General features: G+C 36.0%; 1 protein-coding gene across 1 annotated transcript in view; it reads right to left on the reverse strand.

Moving 5' to 3' along the window:
• Positions 1–17,885: 17,885 nt before the first annotated feature.
• LOC125856733 (mediator of RNA polymerase II transcription subunit 15a-like) overlaps positions 17,886–27,887 on the reverse strand; it is a 162,649-nt gene continuing 152,647 nt past the window's right edge. The window contains exon 5 of the mRNA XM_049536358.1: positions 17,886–17,990. Coding sequence (XP_049392315.1) covers positions 17,967–17,990 — 24 coding nt within the window. The 3' untranslated portion in view covers positions 17,886–17,966. The remainder of the gene's footprint in view (positions 17,991–27,887) is intronic.

The following is a 27,887-nucleotide window of genomic DNA, read 5'->3' on the forward strand; positions in this document are numbered from 1 at the left end:
TATTGCCTTTACTTTTCAAGTTCAATCGGCATATGATGCCTAGTAGGTACCTATTGTTTTTGTACTCATGCTACGTTCTGCATTTATTTGTGATGTAGGTCCGAGCACCAGTGGCCAGCGTTGCTCCAGTTTGGAGTAGTCTAATCCGGAGACGGGGGTGAGCACACGGCATTTTGTACTATTTCAGTCTCCATCTGTGTATATAGACTTATCTTTTACCTTTCGAGACAGCCCAGTCTCTGTGGTCCACTTTTGGGACTTGTACTCGTTTTGTTAGTAGCTCTGTACTAGTGACTTCCAGGTTCTGGGAGGGATCTTTATTTGTATCTATGTTTTGGTTTGCTTCCGCCTGCTTATGTTGCTATCTTAAATTTTGCCTAGTCTTGTTTAGTTTCTGCCCTCAGACCTATTACTTGTTGTTTCAGGTTATGGGTTGACTTACCTACTGCTTGGTTATAGTAGGTGCCATCATAATTTAAGGAATCGGGTCGTGACAATATATCCACCTTATGATATGAACCTAATCATAGAAGTAGTCGTGTCTCGTGATATGCTTAGTATCGTGAATTCATGACTTACCTTCAATGGCTAATGAAATAATATTATGTCATGAATATTGTTATATTAGATTTCATGAATGAATCATGCGTATGATCTTTCACCCTAAAGCTCATTCAATGATCCTTTTTAGTTTTGATAGTGATGTTGATGATAGTAGTTGAGTAATGATAGATAGGAGAGGATTGTTGTTTCTTATTGTGGTAGTGGTGATGTGCTTATTCCATCTAAGGTTATAAATGTGGAGGAAGAATTAGATGAAGTTTTACTATAAGTATTAGTTAGATGAGCAAGCTATGTCGGTAGTAATGTACAAAATTTCAGTTGGTAGATATGACGAGAGCATGAGAAATTCTTAGAAGAATTGATTAGTAAAAGTATATTGAGTGGTTATAGTTCTAGTCTTGAATGTGGTATTGTTACATGTGAATGAATGCATGATTCATTAGATGCTTCTTGACTAGGACTCGAAGTTTTGTTGAATACGGTAGTAAGTAGTAGTATTCTTGGGATGATATTTCCTATAGAGGCATAGAACCTGAATCTTGTGATTTGGATAAGTATATTCATCTTATATTTAGCACCAACAGGTTTAGAGTTAGGCTTGAAAACAGTAAAAGCATTCAATTAGACTTAGACCTTGTAAGGGTAGATATATACCCTTGTGAGAGATATGAGTTGCAACCAATGAAGTGTGATAGTCTGAAAGAAGAGCATAGTTTAGAGGTGTTGCTAGGCTTGGTAGCTACCAAATTGTATCACTCAAGGCATAGTATTAATATTCTTACTTCGTGACTAGATATCCTTGCTTCATGGCAAATAGCTTCAGATAGAGTGTGACTGTGTTCAAACTCATATTGTTCGTACTTATGTGCTATAGACAGTTACAAAATCTCAGTATGGATCAATTCCGCCTATGTTAATAAACTAGTTCAGAAGTCTTAAAGATAATAAGAGTCACCCATTTCCCTTCCATGCTTATTTTAACCATCATTCGAGGATGAATGATCCCAAGGGGGAGATATTCTAACACCCCACAAATTTCAAAGCTAAGACCCAAATCATTTTTCATTTGCGAAAAGGTCGTGTCTGGTGATTCTTAAACTGTTCTTAGATGTTAAGGTCAGTTCTTAGGTGTGAGAATGCATTTGAGTATGAATTAAAGCCACTAGAATCCCCTAGCACAAAGTTGAGTTGAAAGGTTTCATACCGATTATGTTTTGATATAAAATTCTACATAGGTCAATTTTAAACGATCATATCTCTCATAACATAATGCACTAGGTGTCCCATGACCTATGAAATTAAAGTTCTACGAGTCCTCTTTATAACACCACTAAGTTTGCCTCATTTCGAGTTTGGAGTAAAAAGTAATGACCGTTTTACCAGAGACTACCACAATAGAGTTTTCTGAGTCAGTAGCCTTAATTTCTATGGGCAGTAGAAAGAGCTACGATCCATTCCGTCACGCCCTAAGTCTACACCCTAGGCAGGACTGGCACTCGAGAACCATTGTTGGCCCTAAGCGAACCCTTGGCCTGGCTTACTTAACTCAGCAGAATACTCTAAAGCATGATTACAATGATCAAATGAACTTACTCGAATAGCTTAATAATATACCTTAGAATGTTAGAAGAATTAAACATTCAACTTGGCCAAAATGGCAACCCAAGTCTTAACATAATATAAAATAAGAAGACTAAAAAACTAATAACTGACTGTCTATGAAGCCTCTAAAACAACTGAGAGGGATGTTGGGACAAACCCCACAACATCCTAATGAACTAAACTAGAAAGCAAATAAAGGAGTCCTCCGGATGCAAGGAGGCACACCACAAACTCGGAGTGCTCAAGCTAGATCAACAAGGCGCTGGATGTTGATCCTGGTTACATGTGTCTGCATCATAAGACGATGTAGGCCAACTAGCATCAATACATTGAATGGAAGAGTATGCGAGTTGGATTGCTAAACAATACATAGGCTTGAAAAGATTCTGAAATAAACGCTTACCTTGACTCTTCTCAACTCATGAATAACTTAACTCAGAATGAAGTAATGAACACATGCAATATATGAAACAACTTTATAAAACAGTAAAATCAACTTAGTTCATTAAAGGAAATGTAGTAACAAACTCAACTTTACTCATATAATAAAATAATATAGTTTATGTGGGAGATTCTCTAACCGACAACCACCACTATGAGCCTAAGTGGTGATACAACCTCTTGCCCACACTGCTAGAACTGTCTTATACTTTGCCGTCATATAGAGTGCTTAACTTAGTTGATCCACTAGCTTAACTTATGTGATCATCCAATAAGTATGACCCATTAAAACACATGATGGCTACATGGTTTATAGAGACTTGAGTTAATATGAACTCGCATCCCCATATCGGTTCTCAATACTACTCCCAAAAATATACTTAGCTCATATGTTTTAAAAACAACTTCTTTCATTGGTTTGAGATAATTACTCAAAACTCAGCTTAAAAGCTCTCTTGGAATCGATGTTCCCTTTTCTTGCTCAAATGTGAAAACATTTATAAACTCTTTGGGAATACTTAGTTCCCTTATAGCTTTTTGAGAAATGAACTCAACTCTTTACTCTTTGCTTAACTTGAAACTTATGTCTTCAAATAAAGTTAAGACATTTGCAAAAGACCCTTGAAAACTTTGATGACTTCACTTGACTTGACTCTTAACTTTAGTTGAATTGACTTTTAACTTTCCTTGAATCGAATTATGGATTCAAGGATTATGATTTGTGATAGGAAAGGTCTCTTGAATGTTTAGGAATGACTTCAAATAGCTAAACTTCAGAAAAGTTACGAAATCACCGTCTTGGAACTAGTCCACGACGCGGAGATGTTCCTAAATAAATGCTCGCAAAATTAATTTTGAGACAGTGGAGTCCGCATCCTCTCCGCGATGCGGAGCAGACTTTTGTTCACAGGGGGAACAAGTTTGCGACGCGGACTTGTTTCATGAACCTTACTCAACTTTTTCCTTCTTCGTTTTTCAGCCTCAATCCATCTAAATTCAATTATCTTCCTTAAATTCGTTTTAAATCCTGATGCCGAGCATGTATACTCAAGAGACTAACTCAAAGCAACCCTAAACTCAAAGTAAGTATCTCATAAACTTCTCAATTTGTCGTAATTCCCTAACAACATTCGAATTCAAGAATATTTGTCAAGAACATCAATTTTCCAACTCTCCTAGGACGAATCTCACTGAATTAAACATTCTTGGCGCGTGGGTGAAAGAACCCAACACTATGAGAGACTCACATACCTGGTAGGATCAATTCCTTGGCGAATCCACAACCAAAATCGATCGTTCTTGGCAAATCTTGCTTTTCCTCTTCTCCTTTCTCTTGCGTTCTTTCTCCAAAAGCCCTAACTCTATTTCTCAAAAGTGTAAACTGAACTAACTCAGTTTTGACCCCACTTAATTTACTAAAACGGATTTAATTAATCGAGTAAGGAAAAGACTAAACTACCCTTCAAAAATCCGGATTGGACATTTCCTAATCCAAAGCCCAACTTCCGAAAGGCATAACTTACTCATACGTTATCGAAATCGTGCAAACTCAGCGGCGTTGGAAAGATAGTTCCAAGAGTTTTCCAACCATATCTGGAAATATAGCTAACTCATCCTGAGCTAGGAGTTATGGTCGTTTGAATTTGACCAAAAACTCACTTTAACTTACTTAAAATTTTCTAGATTTCCTTACACTTTCCAAAAATGACTATTTCTAGATGTTACACTTCTTTTCTAGTTATTCAAATTACGAGATGTTTTAATATCTCCCTCTTGGAAACATTCGTCCTCGAATGAGATTACCCTTAATAGGCTAAGGGTGGTAACATCAAGTTCAACCATCTCAAAAGTAAATGCAAACAAACAACATGCTCACTCATAATTTAAAGAACACTAAGAATAAAATTAGTACCTTGATCTGCACTTTCTTCAGATTCAAAGAGATGTGGATATCTCTTCTTCATATCCTATTCAGCTTCCCAAGTAGCTTCTTCAACAAATTGGTTCCTCCAAAGGACCTTGACTGATGTTACCTCTTTTATTCTCAATTTGCAAACTTGACGATCTAGAATCTGGACAGGGATCTCCTCATAGGATAAGCTATCCTTGATTCCAATATTTTCAGTTGGTGTGATCAATGAAGGATCGCCCATGCACTTCTTCAACATGGAGATGTGAAATACCGGATAGACCGTTGCTAACTCCTGTGGTATCTCCAACTCATAAGACATTGCCAATCCTCTTGACTATGCGATAATGTCCAATATACCGGGAACTAAGCTTCCCCTTCTTACCAAACCTCATAACACCATTCATGGGTGAAACTTTTAAATATACCCAATCATCTACTTCGAACTCTAAAGACCTTCTCCTAACATTAGTGTAGGACTTTTGGCGACTCTGCGCCGTTCTCAACCGCTCTTGAATCACCTTCACCTTCTCCATAGCTTGGTGAACTAACTCTGGTCCTATTAACCCTGTTTCACCAAATTCAAACCATCCGATAGGAGATCTGCATCTTCTCCCATAAAGATCTTCGTATAGAGCCATTCGGATGCTAGCATGGTAACTGTTGTTGTAAGCAAACTCAATGAGAGGTAGGTGATCATCCCAATTCCCCTTGAAATCAGTCACACAAACCCTCAACATATCTTCTAATGTCTGAATAGTGTCCTCTGCTTGACCATCTGTCTGAGGATGAAATGCAATACTTAAGTTCACATTTGAACCCAAGCCTTTCTGAAAAGATTTCTAGAATTGTGCAGTAAATTGTGCACCTCTATCTGAAATAATGGAGACTGGGACTCCATGAAGTCTTACCACCTCTTGAATATATAACCTGGCATAATGTTCTGCTGAATGGGTAGTCTTTACCGGCAGAAAAGGGGCTGATTTTGTCATTTTGTCGACAATCACCCAAATAGAATCATGTTGCCTGCAAGACCTTGGCAAGCCTGTGATGAAATCCATATTAATCATATCCCACTTCCATTCCGGAAGTTCTATATTCTGCGCCAAACCACTGGGCCTTTGGTGCTCCACTTTAACTTGTTGGCAATTTGGACACTTAGCACCAAATTCTGCAATGCTCTTCTTCATACTATTCCACCAATACACTTCTTTCAAATCACAATACATATTTGTGGAACCCGGATGAATGGAATATCTGGAGCTATGAGCTTCCTCCATGATCCTCTCTTGGAGCCCATCCACCATAGGTACACACAACCTACCTTGATATCTTAATACACCATCTCCCCCTTGTTCAAAAGCTAATTCTTGTTGCTTATGAACATTTGCCTTCAATTCAAGAAAAATAGGGTCTTGTTCTTGCTTCTCTTTCACTTCTGACACTAATGATGATTCGGCCCCATTCGTCACCATTATTCCTCTTTTTGTGGAATCCATAAGTCTAACTCCCAAGTGTGCCAGTCTGTGCACATCTTTTGCTAACTCTCTCCTTCCTTCATCAACATGGGTGGTGCTACCCATAGACAACCTGCTCAAGGAATCAGCAACAACATTAGCCTTACCTGGGTGGTAAAGAATACTTATGTCGTAGTCCTTGAGTAACTCTAGCCACATTCTTTGTCTGAGCTTGAGATCTTTCTGAGTGAACACCTATTGAAGGCTCTTGTGATCGGTGAACACATCCACATGAACACCATACAACTAATGGCGCCGTATATTCAAAGTGAAAACTACAGTAGCCAACTCTAGATCATGGGTTNGAGCTTGAGATCTTTCTGAGTGAACACCTATTGAAGGCTCTTGTGATCGGTGAACACATCCACATGAACACCATACAACTAATGGCGCCATATATTTAAAGTGAAAACTACAGTAGCCAACTGTAGATCATGGGTTGGATAATTCTTCTCATGAACTTTCAACTGTCTGGAGGCATAAACTATAACTTTGCCATTCTGCATTAAGACACAACCCAGACCAACTCTAGATGCATCACAATACACCACAAAACATTGAGTACCTTCTGGTAAGGTCAAAACTGGGCAGTAGCCAACCTTTTCTTTAATTTTTGGAAGCTTTTCTCACACGCTTTAGACCATTGAAACTTCACAGTTTTCTTAGTCAACTTCGTCAAAGGAGACGAAATAGACGAGAACCCCTCTACAAACCTTCTATAATAGCCAGCTAAACCCAAGAAACTCCTAATATCAGTTGGAGATGTGGGTCTAGGCCAATTCTGCACTGCCTTAATTTTCTGAGAATCAACTTTAATTCCATCACCAGAAACTACGTGGCCCAAGAATGCCACAGACTCAAGCCAAAACTCACACTTAGAGAACTTGGCATACAACTCCTTATCCTTCAAAATCTGAAGAACTATTCTGAGATGGATAGCATGATCCTCTTCATTCCTTGAATAGATTAGTATGTCATCAATGAAAACGATAACAAACATATCTAAATAAGGTTTGAATACTTTATTCATAAGGTCCATGAACGCTGCTGGTGCATTTGTTAAATCGAACGACATGACCAAAAACTCATAATGACCATAACGGGTCCTGAACACTGTCTTTGGAATGTCACATTCCCTTACTTTCAACTGATCGTAACCTGTTCTGAGGTCAATTTTCGAGAAACAAGAAGCACCCTGAAGCTGATCGAAAGATCATTAATTCTCGGAAGAGGATACTTATTCTTGATGGTAACCTTGTTCAACTGGCGGTAATCTATACACATCCTAAGGGAACCATCTTTGTTTCTCACAAACAAGACTGGAGCTCCCCACGGTGAGACACTTGGTCGAATGAAACCCTTATCTAGGAGATCTTTCAACTCTTTCAACTCTGCAGGTGCCATTCTATATGACGAAATAGAGATATGATGAGTATCTGGAATGATGTCTATACCGAAATCTATTTCTCTCAGGAGGGACTCTAGGTAGATCATCAGGGACGACTTCTGGAAACTCTTTTACTATAGGAACTGACTGAATGGGAGGTACCTCAACACTTGAGTTATTAACTCGAACTAAGTGATAGATACAACCCTTTGAAACTAAATTTCTCGCCTTAAGGTACGAAATGAAACGACCCTTAGGCACTGCTGAACTACTACTCCACTCTATGACTGGATCATTAGGAATTTGAAACTTGACAACTCGAGTTCTACAATCTATTGATGCATAACAGGCATGAAGCCAGTCCATACCTAGAATGACATCAAAATCCACCATGTCTAACTCAACTAAATCAGCCATGGTGTCTTTGTGATTGATGGAAATGACACAATCACGATAAACTTGCTCAGTTAAAATAGACTCCCCAACAGGTGTAGAAACACAAAAGGGTTCACAAAGTTTCTCAAGAATAACTTCAAACTTATTTGCAACGTAAGGGGTTAAAAAAGATAAACCTGCTCCTGGGTCTAGCAAAGCATAAACATAAAAAAACAAAGACTTGGATCATACCAGTAACAACATTTGGAGAGTTCTCTTGCTCTTGACGACTGATTATTGCATAAAGACGGTTTGTTCCTCCGCCAGTACCGGAAGTAGCTCCCCTAGGTGCAGCCCTGTCTGGTGGAGCAATTGATGAAGATTGGGCCCTATTGCCCTGATTTCCATTACCTTGCCTGTTCTTTGGGCACTCTTTTAAGAAGTGACCCTCTTGTCCACACTTGAAACAACCTGTCTGGCCCTCACAACACTTACCTGGGTGGGTTATACCACACTTAACACATGCAGGAGCCCAATTACCTCCTTGTACCGCACTACCCTGAGACTGCAGGTCTAGCTCTGAAGTTCTGTGAATTCTGACCATTATACTCGACTCTGTTTCCGGGTGTAGGTGCACTAGAAGATGATGGAGCAGGTCCCTTTTGTCTCTGCTGAAAGGATGAACGGTTCACATTACCTTTCTGTTGCCCGGACTCATTTCTAGTCTTAGCTTTCTTATTTCTGAACTCTTTCCTGTCCCTCAGCTTCTCTTCCTCAACCTGCTGCACATAAACCATCAACCTTGACAAGTCCATGTCCCCGATAAGAATTGCAGCCCTTCCTTCCTTACTCGACAGACGAGACAACCCAACAACAAACAAGCTCATTCTACTCCTCATGTCCGCAACCATCTCCGAAGCATAACGTGATAGTTGGGTGAACTTCAACTCATACTCATGAACACTCAAAGAATCCTGCTTAAGTGTGAGGAACTCGCGTACCTTGGCCTCTTTCAACTCTCGGGGAAAGAAATGCCCCAAGAAAGCTTCCTTAAAACAGGCCCAACTCGCAGGTGGTGTATCCTCAGCTCTACCCCATTTCCACTGGTCAAACTAAATCCTAACAACATTCTTCAGTTGATATGCAGCTAGTTCAACTCGCTCAGTATCTGCCACATGCATAACCTTAAATACCTTCTTCAGCTCCTCAATAAAGTTCTCTGGATCCTCAATAGTGCTCGAACCAGTTAAGCTTGGAGGATTCATCCTCAAGAACTCACAAATCCTTGAAGTGTCAGCTCCTTCCTGTTGAGCTCCCCTTTACTGAGCAACCTGGTTAGTCACAACTTAACTCAACATTCTAATTGCCTCTCTGACCTCATCATTAGTAACTTCCCCTTAAAGTTGCACTTCAGGTGCATTGGGTAACTCTTGTTCCTCAACGTTACGTCTAGCATGACGACCTCTGACTGTTCTTCATGGAAGCATGATTATCTGAAACACGCGCAAGCTCGAATTAGTAGAAACTTTTTCAAGATCAAACTCTAACGCACGAAAAGAGTGTGAAAGAAGTAAGATAATTTCCTAAGTGTCGCAGTCTCCTAATTATAGATGTGGCGCGCTTCACACCGATAACTAGGACTCTACAGACACAGATTCATAGACTCCCTAGGACTCTTGAACTCTGTGCTCTGATACCAAGTTTGTCACGCCCCAAATCTACACCCTAGGCGGGACTGACACTCAAGAACCATTGTTGGCCCCAAGCGAACACTTGGCCTGACTAACTTAACTCAACGGAAGACTCTAAGCATGATTACAATGATCAAATGAACTTACTCGAATAGCTTAATAGTATAACTTAGAATGTTAGAAGAATTAAACATTCAACTTGGCCAAAATGGCAACCCAAGTCTTAACATAATATAAAATGAGAAGACTAAATAACTAATAACCGACTGTCTATGAAGCCTCTAAAACAACTGAGAGGGATGTTGGGACAAACCCCACAACATCCTAATGAACTAAACTAGAAAGCAAATAAATGAGTCCTCCGAATGCAAGGACGCTCACAATAGACTCGGAGTGCTCAAGCTAGATCAACGAGGCGCTGGATGTTGATCCTGGTTACCTGTGTATGGATCATAAGACGATGTAGGCCAACTGGCATCTGTACATTGAATGTACGAGTATGCGAGTTGGAATGCTAAACAATACATAGGCTTGAAAAGATTCTGAAAGAAATGCATACCTTGGCTCTTCTCAACTCATGAATAACTTAACTCAGAATAAAGTAATGAACACATGCAATGTATGAAACAACTTTATAAAATAGTAAAATCAACTTAGTTCGTTAAAGGAAATGTAGTAACAAACTTAACTTTACTCATATAATAAAATAATATAGTTTCTGTGGGAGATTCTCTAACCGACAACCACCACTATGAGCCTAAGTGGTGATACAGCCTCTTGCCCACACTGCTAGAACTGTCCTATACTTTGCCGTCATATAGAGCGCTTAACTTAGTTGATCCACTAGCTTAACTTATGTGATCATCTAAAAAGTATGACCCATTAAAACACATGATGGCTACATGGTTTATGGAGACTTGAGTTAATATGAACTCGCATCCCCATATCGGTTCTCAATAATACTCCCAAAAATATACTTAGCTCATATGTTTTAAAAACAACTTCTTTCATTGGTTTGAGATAATTACTCAAAACTTAGCTTAAAAGCTCTCTTGGAATCGATGTTCCCTTTTCTTGCTCAAATGTGAAAACATTTATAAACTCTTTGGGAATACTTATAGCTTTTTGAGAGATGAACTCAACTTTTTACTCTTTGCTTAACTTGAAACTTAAGTCTTAAAACAAAGTTAAAACATTTGTAAAAGACCCTTGAAAAATTTGATGACTTCACTTGACTTGACTCTTAACTTCACTTGAATTGACTCTTAACTTTCCTTGAATGGAATTATGGATTTAAGGATTATGATTTGTGATAGGAAAGGTCTCTTGATGTTATGAATGACTTCGAATAGCTAAACTTCAGAAAAGTTATGAAATCACCGTCTTGGAACAAGTCCGCGATGCAGAGATGCTCCTAAATAAATGCTCGCGAAATTAATTTTGAGACAGTGGAGTCCGCATCCTCTCTGCGACACGGAGCAGATTTTTGTTCACCGGGTCGCGGACTTGTTTCATGAACCTTACTCAACTTTTTCCTTCTTCGTTTTTTAGCCTCAATCCACCCAAATTCAATTATCTTCCTCAAATTCGTTTTAAATCCTGATGCTCAACATGTATACTCAAGAGACTAACTCAAAGCAGCCCTAAACTCAATGTAAGGATCTCATAAACTTCTCAATTCGTCCTAATTCGCTAACAACATTCGAATTCAAGAATATTTGTTAAGAACATCAATTTTCCAACTCTCCTAGGACGAATCTCACTGAATTAAACATGCTTGGCGCGTGGGTGAATGAACCCAACGCTATGAGAGACTCACATACCTGGTAGGATCAATTCCTTGGCGAATCCACAAACAAAATCGATCGTTCTTGGCGAATCTTGCTTTTCCTCTTCTCCTTTCTCTTGCGTTCTTTCTCCAAAAGCCCTAACTCTATTTCTCAAAAGCGTAAACTGAACTAACTCATTTTTTACCCCACTTAATTTACTAAAACGGATTTAATTAATCGAGTAAGGAAAAGACCAAACTACCCTTCAAAAATCCGGATTGGACATTTCCTAATCCAACAACCCAACTTCCGAAAGGCATAACTTACTCATACTTTATTGAAATCGTGCAAACTCAGCGGCGTTGGAAAGATAGTTCCAAGAGTTTTCCAATCATATCTGGAAATATAGCTAACTCATCCTGAGCTAGGAGTTATGGTCGTTTGAATTTGACCAAAAACTCACTTTAACTTAAAATTTTCCAAATTTCCTTACACTTTCCAAAAAATGACTATTTCCAGATTTTACACTTCTTTTCTATTTATTTCAAATTACGAGATGTTTCACATACTGTCAAGTCGGGCAAAAATTTCAAAGAGTCAGTTTTTGAGGTTCAATTCCAATAGAACCATCCACGGGCCGTAGTTTTGGCCCTTAGGATGAACATCTGAGCCTTAAAATTCAATATGAATTCTACGGTTTGTAGAAACTTCTATGGGACACAGTTTGGACCCATATAATGAAATTTTGAGCCTTGAAATTCAATATGAATTCTACGGATGTGATCTAGGGTCCGTAGATCAAAACCACGAACTGTAGATAACCCTATGAAAGATTTTTCGACAACTTTTAAAGTGGGGTTTCTTTTGTCTTTTTCCACTTTTCCTAAGCCAGGCCATAACGTTTTAAATTCAATTAGGGGGATATATTCCACCAAATACCCAATTTAGTTTATTTTACACTCTCAACTCCCCAACTCAAAAAGAAAACTACGAGGAAGACAAAAGCTAGGGTTTCAAGGCTTCCAATCATATTCTTCTTCATTCTTCCAAGTATGTAAGACTATTCATAGTGATGGACTAAGTTCATCCTCACGGCCTACATCTCAATTCAGTCAGTACGAGTGAAATCTAGGGTTATACCCTTAGTTTTGAGAATCTCTTATATGAGTCGAGTTATTGTTTATGAATTTTAAATTCTTGATTATGAGTTGCACTATATTAAGCTTTGAGATCTTTGAGTTATTATTCATGTTGATAATCCCACATGAACCCTAATTTTTGTTTTTGATTGAGAATCTTTAAAATGGATATTTTCTCTTAAATTGATTTTTGAGAATTTAGCATGAGTTCAAGAGCAAATCAAAGTATAAACTTCTATTTTGAAAAGAGTTTAAGGGAGCTAAAGGATTCCCAAATGTATCAGTTTTACGTTGAAAATAGAGTACTATTTTCAGAATGGTATAAAGAGTTTTCAGAGTTTACAAGAAATTGAGTACAAAACAGTTACACCTTAAAGAGGTCCTTTTGAGAACTTATCTCAACCAGAGAGAGTAATTTTACTCGAGCATTGAGTTATATATTTTGGGATTAATATTGAGTACCGATATGGGAAGAGTTCAGACAACTCAAATTCTTCATAAACCACGTAGCCAGCATGGGATTGGATCGTATCGACATTTAGGCGACTCCTCACTGCCTCTGAGAAGGTTTGTTAGATGGATGCATGAGTTGAGTATATTCTATACCTCGACAAGATATAAGATAATTCTAACAACGTGGGCTAGATGTTGTATTATCATGAGGCTGGTAGTGATGGTTGTTGGTTAGAGAAACTCCCTAATAGAGTAAACACTATTTTTATTATATCTATATATTTCAGCCCTTTCAGTATTGTTGCTTCAAATATATTACATACTCATACATTTAATATACTGATGTCATTTGACCTGCATCTTTTTATAATGCAGATATAGATATTCAAGATCATCAACAGGCGCTTCGTTGAGATCACTTTGCACTCATTGACATCTCTTTTGGTGAGACCTCCTTGTTCCAGGAGGAGTCCATTTTTATTTCCAGTTTAGTTGTTTTGAGGTGTCATGGGTCTTGTCCCAACATCCATCTTGAATAATAAAGGCTTCATAGATAGATAGTATTGAGAGTCTTTTAGTATTTCTTTTGAGATGTTTTACAAATTCTTACTACTTTCATTCAGTATATTTCAGACAATTTAAATTGAGTATTTTGAGATAAGTGATTTATTTAAGCTTTTAAAGCTCATATTTGCTTGAGACAGTCTTCTGCTAAGTAGTCAGCCAGGCCAAGGATTCATTTGGGGACCAACAATGGTTCTTGAGCGCCGGCCACGTCCAAGGTGTAGGCTCAGGACGTGACATTAAGTCTCTAAAAAAATTGTAAATTATGTGATAATTTATAGAGATTATACCAAAAAAAATCATAAATAATCTAATTTCCTGCAGATTTTTCTTCCAAATAAAACTCACTGAAAAAACATTAGGCAATTATTACCTTAGGATTTTTGAAAACCTTACGTAAATTATTTGAAAATTTTAAGCAAGTAATTTTTTAAAAAATATTCAAAAATAATAAAATCCGTAAGGTATATATGGAAAAATTGGATTAAAAAAAGGAAGGAAAATTATTATTTAACTTTTATTTTCAATTTCTTCTTTATTTGTATTCTCTTGTGACTATTATATTATATTTATTATATTATACAATTATACATCAATATATATCCTTATCTCATCCTAAATTCACAAAACACAAGTCCTAATTTTTGAGTTGTCTATCAGTTTAATAACATACATTATACAAGATTAATATGCTCATCATTAGTATATATTACATTATTATGCTCATATATAATGTAGTTTTTTCTTTACCTTGTCTTTTAGGATGTGTTATTGTGTATTGATACCAATATAATTTTGACTTTTGATATTAATGACAAAATTTTCTTCGCTCCTTCTAATTTCGCTCCTCGATTGTTAGTGCAATGACGAGTTATTATATTCCTGTTTAAATATATATTTTCATCTTTAAAATTTAACGTTATTTTCAAAAAGTTATATAAATAATTAATTTTTATATATGTTTATTATTGCTAGCGTTTTATACATATGTATTCCATGATATGTTGTGAGGTCAAACAAATCATTTTGAATCATTGCCATCTGTTTGCAACTACATTATATATGAAAACTACGTAAAAGAAAATCGAGGTGAAAAGAACAATGAAATTATTGGTTTTGTGAAGCATTTTAATATTTTTAAATTATGTTAAAGTGCTTTTTCCAATTCCTTTTCTTACCTGCCTTAGGGAAAAGGGTTCGAAAATATTTGAACTTTGACCAAAATTATTGTAACAATCCCAAACTTTGAGCAGGACTTATTACCCCTGCACTATTTAATGTATTTTAAAGGTATCTACGTGTCCACATGGACAAGTTACTATTTATAATGACACAATATTTATGATATCCACATAGATACATATATACCTTTAAAATATGCTATTAAATTGTGCAGGGGTAAAATGTCCTTCCCAAAGTTTTGGATTGTTACAGCAATTTTGGTCAAAGTTCGGATATATTTCAAACCTTTTTCCCCTACCTTATTACACATTTTGGGGCATTACTTCCTGTTGTCAGTTGATGAAAATTGGTGGTATCTTTATTGTCATTTGGCATATAATGATTGTCACTAATATGTTAGATCCATTTTCAACCCTCTCAAATATTACTCAACCTGTTCATTTGCCATCACTAGTTGTCAGTTTTGTGTTTCATGGCAGAATGTGTAGTGGTCAACTTTGACCATTACTTCTCTATGTTGAAATCTCATTATTCTTTCTCTATTATACCTTGTAACTTATGTAAGTTCTAATCCATCTATCTTCTTTATTTACAACCCCCATTATCTTCCTATTCATTGCTAGGAAGAATTCCTCAACTATAAAAAGTGGTAGTCATAATTTGTTTGAGTTCAAGAAAATAGAGAGTGCATAAAAGTAACTTGTCAAAAAGAGAGTTCTTATTAGTTGAAGGGAGGTGTTATTTTGTGTATCTTTGGACTCAAATCTTGTCCAAAGTTTGTTGAGTTATTCTTTTGTGATTAGGCTATGAAGAAACCTTAACCACCTGAACAAGAACTAGGTTCTTGTTTGATCATTGCAGAGATAAAAACGCAATAAACAAAACACCAATTTTATCGTGGAAAACCTCCTTGCTCAAGGGAAGAAAAACCACGCCCTACACTCGTAGGATTTTCACCACAACTTCACTATAATTAACGAGCAACTTTAGATTACAACTCAACAATCAAAGGGACTAACTCTAGTACCTCACCTCAACAGTTTATTCAAACTGTTCCACGATTAATTATAACTATATACTCTACTCTGCAAGAAGCCAAACCCACTTCTTGTTACTCACACTAAAAAACTTTAGTTGTGTTCTCTTCTCTCCAAGAAGTCAAATCCACTTCTTATTACAAACCTCACGAATTCTCTTTCACACTTGGAACAATTATCGCTCAACAATAATTCTAAGATGAAACAATGCAAACTAAGCTTTAGAAAGAAAACATATCTCTAGTTCTTCTTTCTTCTGTAGTCTTTCTCTTTAGCGCCACACAAGTTCTTGCCACAAAGTTCTCTCGATTTCTGGATTGCAAAAAATGTGATTCTCTTTGTCGATGATCCTTTTATGAGGATGGATTAAACCCTAGTTGAATCCTACAAGGAAACAAATTCTATTTTCTTGAAAAAGTTTTTATTTCCTTATATGGAGTCTTCTGAACTTCTTTTCCTTAATTAGAATTTGTCTTTTCCCGCTCTTTTTATCTTTGTTCTGGAACAAGCTTTGTGAACCTGGTTCACATTTGTCATTATCAAAACTTCCAAGCAAAATATTGTTGGTTCATCATGCTATTGTATCTTGGAGGGGACAAGTCAAGAGGACTATTCCTGGACCGATGAAAACATTTGTTGTAGTGGACTTGGATCTCTTTAAAAAGAATGAGATATCTGCGCCTCAGCCAGAATAGATTTTTATTTCTTCATTTTTTTAATTGTAATTTGTAATCTTGTAATATTCACCAACAGAAATCATTTACGAATTTTTATAATTCTATCAAGAATTTAATATCCCTTCTTCATAAACATGATGGGCTATCGTAAATGTGGTGTTGAACCGGACTCGATTCTCACTACCGCGACAACTCAATCTTAAAGGTGTAGTACGTACAACCCTGACCTGATCCTCAACCCGGACTCCATCACCCTTCATGAACTTGGTCAGTGCCTGATGAAATCAACTTAACTTTCTTAATACTTAAGAAATCAACCAAACTCACATGATGTGAGTCACATCCCTCCCGAACACCTCGAAATCAATACCAACCACCCAACTAACTTAAAAAATAAGGTAAAAATATGCATTAATTCATCATACGGTGGTAATTAGAGTATGCAAACACATATTATGCTATGAATTGGTAAGTAAGTACTGTTGGAATAACTTGGCTATGGTGCTGAATAAATCCTCTTTTTTAAAATATGGAAGAACAACTTTTTACACTTGATTTGGTATCACTCTCGGAGTCCATATCGAAACCGTGCTTTGAGTGGGATCAAAGAAATTAGCGAATTCATCACTAAATAGATTCAAATAAATGCAAATTTTGTCACGATTAACTAATCATCTCAACTACTTTATGTTTCCTCTTAGCCAATAATGTCTCCACCTTTTTCGAATGAGTCTCAATTTTCTCTAAATGGTTCCTCAACCATGCCTAACCTTTTCCTCAACATGCGCCAGAGGCATTTCCAAGAGTTCAAGAAAATGAGTGCACAATACTAGCTATCGTGAAGTTTAATGCTATAAAATTTTGCCAGAACAATGACTTGATAAGTAAACTATAATTAATATTATTATCACTAAAGAAAAATCAGATTATAATGGTTCATTATGAAATTTATATTTGAAAACGATTAAATATCATCATTATTTAAGAAAACACACTTTACGAANAAGAAAATGAGTGCACAATACTAGCTATCGTGAAGTTTAATGCTATAAAATTTTGCCAGAACAATGACTTGATAAGTAAACTATAATTAATATTATTATCACTAAAGAAAAATCAGATTATAATGGTTCATTACGAAATTTATATTTGAAAACGATTAAATATCATCATTATTTAAGGAAACACACTTTACGAATCATAGAAATAAATTGAAGAAAAAACTAAAAAGAGAGACCATAATTTTTTTTGAGAAAAAATGTGGCCTTTGTTTGTAGTGTTGCTAAAGATTCAAACAAAGAAAAATTTGGAGATGGATATTTCAAATTTTAGTTCGGTTCCCACATAAAATTTAAGTAATTTATCAGAATAATTTTAGTGCTTTCTACATAATCTAGGGAAGGATGCATAAGTTAGTTCACAAGTACTTTACATAATCCAGGGAGGGGTGCATGGGTTCACGAACACTTTACATAACCATTCATGTTCTCAACGCTCATCAATTTTTGTACTAGAACTCAATCTATCAATACCAAACATACCAAAACCATTCCATATATACTTGACACAATCGATTAGAACTACTATCTAATAAATCAAATGCAGAAGCCTATCAAACTCAGAGGCAATATCTTGCCCACGGGAATCCAACATAGGCGGCTAACGTGCATATGTATCTTGTGCCTGCGTAGGATATAACGTGCAAGATATGATTAGTAACTTACGAGTAAATTAAGAGAGATCGTTAACTCTAAACACAAAATCTTAGAATGAAAAACTGAGGAGACAACAACATCACAACCATGTAATTCAACAAGTGGGATCTGGGGAGGGTAGGATGTACTCAAACCTTACCATAGATATGTTGTTTCCAATAGACCTCGACTCAAAAGAAACGTAACCAACACAGGAAAGTAAGAAAGGAAAAGAGAGAACAAAGTAGCTTTGTAAGGAACAAGTTTAGCAACATATATTAATACACATATGTGTTATAAATGAAAATAGTAAGGTGAAGACAAACATGGCTGAACTAATTATGCCAGCTAGACACAACACATGAGTTAAGAGAAGGCCAAAAAAATTAACTGATTTTGAATAAAAGGTTGGGAAAAAATGTGTGAAGGAATCTGAGAGCATGTAGGCACTATGAGTTAGTTATAAAAGAAGTGATATCAGTAGCAAAAAGTAGGGTTTATTGTTATGGAAATTTCTGTAGCAAAAAGTGATATCAGAGCATGTGGGCACTATGCGCTTCTCATCCCCCTTTTTCTCTATCTTATATTTCAGTCTTTTATCGTTACTTTCATTTGTTGCATTCTCTAATTTAAGGTCAGTTGTAATTGAGTCCTATTTCCAAGTAATATAAGCAGTAATTGGGGTTTTATTGTTACATTGGTGCTCTCATCCTTGGGTGTCCAATGGTGGACCAACACTTGAAGGCTACGGACCACATATCAGTTGCCCGGGAAATTGCGGATCTACGCTCCTCTATACAACAATTGGTAGCTTCCATGGCTACCTTAGTTCCACCTACTCTTGTCCCTTCAGTGGATCTAGATCATTATCGTGAACCGGAGTCGTGGGTTAACCGCCCAGAGTCACTGCCGGTCCCTCCAACTCTTTGTCACAAGCTAGCCCTGGTGGACTTAGGGCGTTTCTATGGCATTAATCCAGAGGCTAGGATCTTTCAGGTAGAATGTATTTTTTATTTTTATCATATTGTCGAAGACCGTAAATTGTTCCTGGCTTCGTTCTATCTGTTAGTGCAAGAATTATTTTAATAATGAACAATTATGGATCCTTACAAAATATCAAAAATGAAAGAATCAATCAAGACCAAACAAGATGCATAATCAATGGGAATCAAATCCTGTAAACACAACAATCGGGATTTTATTCAAGGGATCTAAAATGGCTACAAAATCTTCAATCAAAGGATCTGTAAAACGGCTATAAAACAAATGGCCTCAATTAAATTTAATGAAAGGACATACAATCATCAAGGAGTAAATTTAGAGATCTATATCACTCAAAGGAAAGCTAAAGATTATGGAGAATTCAGAGATCAGTATCACTCAAAGGAAAGCTGAAGATTACGAAAAGGAAGCTGAAGATTAGCCTTTGCGTTATTCTTGGAAAGAAGGATTCTCAATTACCTCTTTCCAAGGATCAATTCTCTTGAGTTTCTATCTCTCCACAAAAGAAGATTCTCTATAAAAGCTCGAAGAAAGCCAAGGAATGAGACATACATTGAGTCCGAATCTTCACACATTCTCTACTATACTGTTAACAAACATTGTACTACTTAGTTTTACTGTGTAAACAAAAAGAGAGGAAAGAAAANATCAATTCTCTTGAGTTTCTATCTCTCCACAAAAGAAGATTCTCTATAAAAGCTCGAAGAAAGCCAAGGAATGAGACATACATTGAGTCCGAATCTTCACACATTCTCTATTATACTTTTAACAAACATTGTACTACTTGGTTTTACTGTGTAAACAAAAAGAGAGGAAAGAAAACTATTGTTGGTAAGACTGTGTATCAAAAGAAAAAAGATTGAGTGTAGACATAGGAACTATACTCTAAACTTGTACTAATCCCAAAGATTCAAAAGGCTAGAAGAGAACACCCTTGCTACCCAAGGGGATTGGACGTAAGATCAACATTGAATCCTAACTAGTATAAAAACATCTTGTGTCAATCTTAGTTTCTGCATTTTCATTTTCAGTATTTACTTCTAGATCTAATAGTCAACTAATGAAATCTCACAAGTAGACTATTTGAATAAGAGATCCAAAAAAGAGCAATTCACCCCCCCTCTCTTTCACCTTCAATTGGTATTAGAACTTCGTCTCACTAATCTTTGTTTAACTACAGGTGAGATAAAGATCATGGCACAACAAATTATGGGCACACTATCCCAAGAAGGACATATCAGACAAGACCTCCCTATTTCAATGGAAAACATTTCTCTCTCTGGAAAGTAAGAACGTAAACATTTATAAAATCATATGATTTGAAAGTCTGGAGGGCTATCAAACTTGGAGACATTCCCATTCCATCTTCAAAAAGCTCAGATGATAGTCAATCCTCAATCACTCCAAACTTGGGGAACTATACGAATAAACAGATGGAGATTATTCAAATAAAATCCAAAGAAAAAAATGTCCTATACTATGCTATTAGTGAGGAAGAATATGAAATGATATCATGCTGTGAAACTACTAAAGAAATGTGGGATAAACTGGAAGTCACTTATGAAGGAACTGACAAAGTTAAAGGAACTATCATTTCTCAAATAAAGAAAGGAGAAACTATTGAAAGCATGTTTGCACGTCTCAGTAATATCATTGGTAAACTAAAAGTTTTAGGAAAAAGAGATCCTCAAATTGAGCATATATGAAGAGTTCTCAAGATCTTACCACCTCAATCCATGCTAAAGTAGTTACACTTGAAAACATGAATTTAAGCACTCTAACCTATGATGAGGTAAGAGGAGATCTAATTGCTTTTGAGAAAATGCACCTTAACAAACGAGGTCAAGAAGACACCAAGAAGAAAACTGTGGCTTTCAAAGCAAACCAAGAGGACAAAGGAGAAGAAGAAATAGGAAAAGATTAAATTGCTTTAATCACTCGGTCAGTCGTGGAATCATTTAGGAAGTCCACAAACAACATAAAAGGAAGAAACTTTGGAAGAGGTAAACATATTGCTAATCAACCAAGAAATGATGGAAAATGCTATGAATGTGGAAAATATGAGTATATACCCGGTGAATGTCTAGAAAAGAAGAAAATTATTCCTGTGGAAATCAGAAGAACAGAACACTAAGCAACTGGAGCGATGAAGATAACTTTGAAAATGAGAATGAAGAAATTGGAAATATTTGCTTCATGGAAATTGGAGAATCGAGCACTGAGGTATGTAACAATTACATTGAATTAAAAAAATTGTTAGATCGTACTGTCTCTGATATGAATCAAGTTTTTAGTGATTTTCTGAACCTTCAAATTGAGAAAAGAAATTTAGAAATAAAATTAGAACTCAGTGAAGGTGAAAATGATCTCTTGTATGAAGAGATTCATGAAATAAAAACCATGCTTGAAAATTTTCAAAACAAATCCGATTCATCTAATAACTCATTTAAAAAACACAGGAAGGTTTTTGGCTGTAAAAAATCCTCAAATGGAAGCAACTTTAGTTGCAATCAATCACACTTATCCTATAAGTGGACTTAGTCTAAAACTAATAGTAGCAACTCCATCTCAGAAGAAGACATTCCTAAAAATTGCAATTACTGTGAAAAGTCTAGGCACTTATCTTTTAATTTCAGATTTCATAACTATGATACTTCTAATTGGGTATGGAAACCCAAGAGAAATCATGATCATTCTAACCTCAAAGAATCCAAAAAGCTTTGGGTGCCTAAGAGAAGATAATTTCTTTATTTTACAAGAACTCCGCAGAAAAGCAATATTTGGATAGCAGATGTTCAAATCTAATGACATGAGATAAGAACCTATTTAAATCTGTTGATGAATATAAAGGAGGAAACATTCGATTTGGTGACAACTCAAAAAGAACAATAATTGGTATTCGTACAATCTCTTTCAATGAATCTTGTGATCTAACAAATGTATATCTAGTGACTGGACTAAAGTATAATCTTCTAAGCATCAGTCAACTATGAGACTCAGACCTGGAAGTTTGATTTCAAAAAAATCAATGCACAATAGAAGATATATCTAGAAACAAACTATTACAAGGAAATAGAGGAAGAATGTTTACATCCTTGACTCAGTAAAAAGTACAGGAGAACATATATGCCTAGATTAAAGGACCGATGATCCCTTGATTTGGCATAAGAAACTAGGCCATGCAAGTATGCGACTAATAGAAAAACTTGCAAAGAATGAACTATTCATTGGACTACCTAAGCTGGACTACTCAAAAGACCATATTTGTGATGCATGTCAAAAGGGTAAGCAAACTAGATACTCATTTTTTGGTAAAGATATTGTTTCCACTAATAAACCCCTGCAGCTACTACATATGGATTTATTTGGACCTACTAGAACAACCAACATTGGAGGAAAAAGGTACGCATTTTTAATTTTTGATGATTATTCTCACTTTAGTAGGGTAATATTTTTAGCTCATAAAGATGATACTCTCAAAAACTTTGAGTTCTTTGTGAAAAAGTTCAACAAGTCAAAAGGGTACTACATCACATCAATAAGAAGTGATCACGGAGGAGAATTTGAAAATAAGTTGTTTGAAGATTTCTATAATGAAAAATGGTACTCTCACAATTTCTCATCTCTCCATTCAAATGGGGTTGTAGAACGGAAGAATAGAATCTACAAGATATGGCAAAAACTATAATTGTTGAACATTCTCTCCCACATAAGTTTTGGGAAGAAGCGGTAAGTACAACTTGTCATGTATTAAATCATTGTCTAATCAGATCAATTTTGAAGAAAACTCCATACGAATTATGGAATGGTAGAAGACCCAACATTGGATATTTTCATCCATTTGGATGCAAGTGTTTTCGTTCACAACATTGGTAAGTTTGATGCATGAAGCGATAAAGGTATATTTATTGGTTATTAAAATTCTAGCAGATCTTATAAAGTCTTTAATAAATGAACCTTAAGCATTGAAGAATCCATTCATGTTATTTTTGATGACTCTAATAAAACTGTTGAGATTAGACTCAATACAGACGAAGAAGCAAATCAAATGATAGTATCAACCCAAAAGGAAATAAACAACCCAGAAGAATCGATTGTTGAAGAAACTCCTATCGAACAAATAAATGAAACAATTCCAAACGAATGATAAAGTTAGCCAAATTACCAAGAAAGGTCATCATAAAAGATCTCAGTGAAGGAATGAAGACTAGAGCATCGAGAAGAAATGAAGCAAATGTTGCGCTCATCTCTTATCTAGAACCTAAGAAGATAAATAAAGCTCTCATAGATGAACATTGTATTAAGGCTATGAAAGAAGAATTGAATCAATTTGACAAAAATTAGGTATGGACTCTGGTTCCTAAACCTGAAAATAAGTCTATTATTGGAACCAAGTGGGTGTACAGAAACAAACTCAATGATTGTGGTGAAGTGAAAAGAAACAAGGCTCGATTAGTCGCACAAGGTTATTCCCTACAGGAACGAGTCGACTATGATGAAACTTTTGCCCCTGTAGCAAGGTTAGAGTTTATTCGGTTACTTCTTGCATATGTGGCATATAAATGTTTTAAATTATTTCAAATGGATGTTAAAAGTGATTTTTTAAATGGTTTTATTGAAGAAGAAGTGTTTGTAAAACAACCCTCAGGTTTTGAAATTTCCAAATTTCCCTATCATGTCTTCAAACTATCTAAAGCTCTTTATGGTCTCAAACAGGCACTCTGTGCCTGGTATGATCGTCTAAGCACTTTTTTTTTTTATTAATCACGGGCTTACAAGAGGAAGAATACATACTACTCTTTTCATCAAAAGATCTTTCTCTGAAAATTTTATTATTCAAATTTATGTTGATTATATCATATTTGGAAGTGCTAATATCTCTTTACGCAAAGATTTTTCTGATCACCTAATGCAAAGTGAATTCGAGATGAGTATGATGGGAGAATTAACATTTTTCCTTGGACTAAAAATCTATCAATCAAAGAGGTACGTTCTTATGACAATCCAAGTATTGTAAGGAATTAATTCAAAAATTTGGTATTGAAAGCGCCAAATCTTTAGGCACTCCCGTTAGCTCCACATGTTCTCTTGATAAAGATGAAGAAGGTAAAGTTGTCAATGAAACAAAATATCGAGGTATGATTGGCTCCTTATTGTATCTCACTACCAGTCGACTAGACATACTATTCAACATATGTAAATGTGCAACATTCCAGTCAACTCCTAAAGAATCTTATCTTACTGCTGTAAAACGAATTATTTGATATTTGGTAGGAGCCAATTTTTTTTGGATTATGGTATCCTAAAGAATTTTTTTCTCAAAGTATTTTTTGATGCTGATTATGCAAGTGACAAAGACGACAAGAAAAGCACCAGTGGCACATGTCAAATTCTTAGAAAATCTCTAATTTCCAGGAATAGCAAAAAACAAGGTTTTGTATGTCTTTCTACCACAGAGGCTGAGTATATAGCTATAGGTTAATGTTGTGCACAAATTCTATGGATGGTACATCAATTAAGTGATTATGATCTGTCTTTCAAGCCTGTTAAAATTATGTGCGATAACTCTACTGCTATTTGTCTTTCAAAAAATTTTGTGCATCATTCTCGTGTTAAGCATATTGACATTAAGCATCATTTTATTCGTGATTATGTTTTAAATGGAGATATTAAAATTTCTTTTATTAGCACTGATTTTCAATTAGTTGATATTTTTACTAAACCTCTTTTAGAAGAAAGATTCTGCACCCTTCGTAAATCTTTGAGTATTGTTGAAAATCCCTTAAATTGATGATTATTATGGCATGTATTAATTATTTTCCTTTTTCATAAAGCTTTTTGTCGCCTCGTATATTGTGTTTCCTTGATTTAATTTATTTCCTTCTGAATTTGGCTCTTTATTTACACTTCTGTCTGAATCATTTTAATCATTCAACCGTTGCTTACTCTGTCTTTTAAATGGTCTTGTCCAAAACCCTTTAACTTCTTCACTCTCTTTGCCTTTATCTATCCCTATTTTCTCTCCCCTTCTTCTTACTTTTTCTTTGCTTCTCCTTCTCTCTAATCATGAAAACTCAAAACTTTTCTACTCCTGGTACTCGTAAAAGTTATCGCAATAAGAACAAGGAAAAAGCTTCGTCTTTTGTCTATATTGAATTTGATTGTTCTTATGATATGCTGCCTCCATTCTCTGTTGCTTTCTCTGTTGGCAAACTTCTTTTAGACTCTGCCGACTGTGGCTCCTCGAAGAACAAGTTCAAGTTTGATTATGACAATACCTGTAACACCCCGTAGTTTAGTAGGCCAACTAGGGATAAGTGTGAGGGAAATAACAGCCAAGGCCAAGGGGTAAGAGCCAAGGCCAAGGGGCAAGGCTGCCCCAAGGCCTCAAAGCACTACCCCACTTCACGACCACCACCACCGCTCGTGGTGGCTAAGGCAGTAGCTACCTTGAGCTGCCTAAGAATGGCTCACCTTCACGAGCCACTTCACGGCCTGTGGTGAAGACCACGACTCGTGGGAAGGCTCGTGAAGATGCCTTAGGATGTTTGGAGGCCAAAGAATCATGGCCTAGCCACTGCCTAAGGACCAGGGGCAGGACCATGACTCTGGAGCTGGCCGTGGTGCCTGGGAGTAGGCTACTTAGTGAAGGTTAAAATGGAAAATTCCTAATTAAGTGGTTATTAAGTGAGGTCATTTTGTATAGTCTTAGTACACCTATATAAGCTATTTTAACCCTTTGACCACCCCAATTAAGTCATTATTCCCCAAGACCCAAATCAAATCCCCAAAAGCTCTTCTCTCAAATATATCTCTCTCTAAAACTTGAAGAAGAAGATAGAGCTTGAAGCTAGGTCAAGAAAACGACTACATTGTTGCAAGCTTTGTGAGGCTTTATAATCAAGGTATGTTAGCTTATTCATCCATGGATTCTTCCATCCATGGAGCCCCCTAGAATTCCCCAATTTGATGAAGAATTTCCCCAATTCAAGTTAGGGTTTCTTCAATGTTGTGGGTTATGATGGATGTTGATCCAATTGAGTGAATAATGATTTTTTATGATTGAATTAGTAGTAAATCAAGTTATTATGATGAAATTATATGTTTCTATGCCTAACCCTAGTCTAAATGATGAAATTGAAGTAATGTGGGTTTGTGCCTTAAAAAGGGAAATTGAATACTTAGAGATGATCTTCTAGAATTGATGATATCTATAGTAATTGTTCAAAAATAAAAGCATGTAAACATGAATTGAATTTGATTAAAGTATATATGATGGATCATGACTAGTAATTTTTGAGATTGAATCTTTATGATGATATATGGTTAGAATGGCTTAAGAATAAAGATTGTGACTAGAATATTTTGTGATCTAGATATGTATGATGATTGCAAGAAGTTAAGCTTTGAGAGTAAGGCTTGTAGTCATGAATGTTGATCACTAGGGCTTTGAAAGTAAATCTAATATGATGAATTAAGTATGAAAAGGCTTTGAGAGTAAGGTCTATATGAGAATAAAAAATTAATGGACAGAATTGTGGTGGAAGGCCTTTACCCACCTAGTCTACATTATGAATGTTTGAATGCATAAGGTGATAGAATCACTTGAAACATTGATTGATTGTCAAGGACATTCTTCCATGAGATATGAATGTTAAGTAAGGCTTAATAACTAATCTAAGTGGTGTATGCTTGTCCCCAAGTGGATATTAATAATGAGATGGAAGATTCACACATAGTTGGGTCCGGGCTCCAAGGTAAAGGAGAACCACACCGAGTTGAGTCCGGACTTCCAAGTAAAAAGGAGGGGACTCTCACATACTAGAGTCTGGGTTTTCCCAAAGTAGGTCTCATGAGATGGAAGCCTTTGCATAGTGAAGTCCGGGTTTCTAGTAGCAATCTCCGTATCCAAGGGACTAAGACGTGCTTAAAGAAGTATCTCGTAGTGTTCAAGAAGATGAACTAAGACATACTTAGAGAGGCATCTCATAGTGTTCCAAGAGTAAATGAACTAAGACATACTTGAAGAAGTATCTCGAAGTGTTCAAAAACATTAATGAACTAAGACATGCTTAAAGAAGCATCTCATAGTGTTCAAGATAATAATGAGCTAAGACATGCTTAAAGAAGTATCTCATAGTGTTCAAACCTAATAATGAACTAAGATGTGCTTAAGGGAGTACCTCATAGTGTTGTAAGGTTTTATGAGAGGGACTAGTCCCTATCTAATGAGTTTGTATGAGGGCCAAAAGTGGTACTTAGTATAGGTAGGATTATGGGGTCTTTTCTATGCATTGCACAAGTATGACTTGAAGCTAATTAAGAAGTGTTTTTCTTAATGATGTATGTTTTGATGGATTGTTGCTATAGTTGCCTTCCATGATATGTTTGACTAAAGGTGAGAGATTCCCTTGTCTATGAGAAATAAGCTAAGGATGAGACCATAAGATGGTAAGTATGATTATGATGACCAAAGGGATACTTAGCATGGATGTGATTATGGGGTCTTATTCATGCATTGCACAAGTATACTTGGAGGTTACTTATGAAGAGGTTCTTTATGATATCAGGGTCTAAGTATTAACTAAGTATATGGATCATGCCTTATGATGACTAATGCTTACATTATTTCTATGTTGGAGATTATGTCTATAATTATGTTATTATCTCTTATGCTCATGGCTTATGTCTTATGTTGGCTAACACTTTTGTTATGCTCTTATGATGTTATGCTAGCTAACATATTTAGTACATTTTGTACTAACACATACTCTTGCCTACATTCTTATCAAATGTAAGGTCCGGCGATATTGAGTTCCATTCTCGTGGCTAGGTTCTAGTAGAGCAAGGAGTTGAAGACTTGGTGAGTCCTCATAGCATCGAG

Source organism: Solanum stenotomum, chromosome 2 (genome assembly GCF_019186545.1).
Source record: "Solanum stenotomum isolate F172 chromosome 2, ASM1918654v1, whole genome shotgun sequence".
NCBI classification, from domain to species: domain Eukaryota; kingdom Viridiplantae; phylum Streptophyta; class Magnoliopsida; order Solanales; family Solanaceae; genus Solanum; species Solanum stenotomum.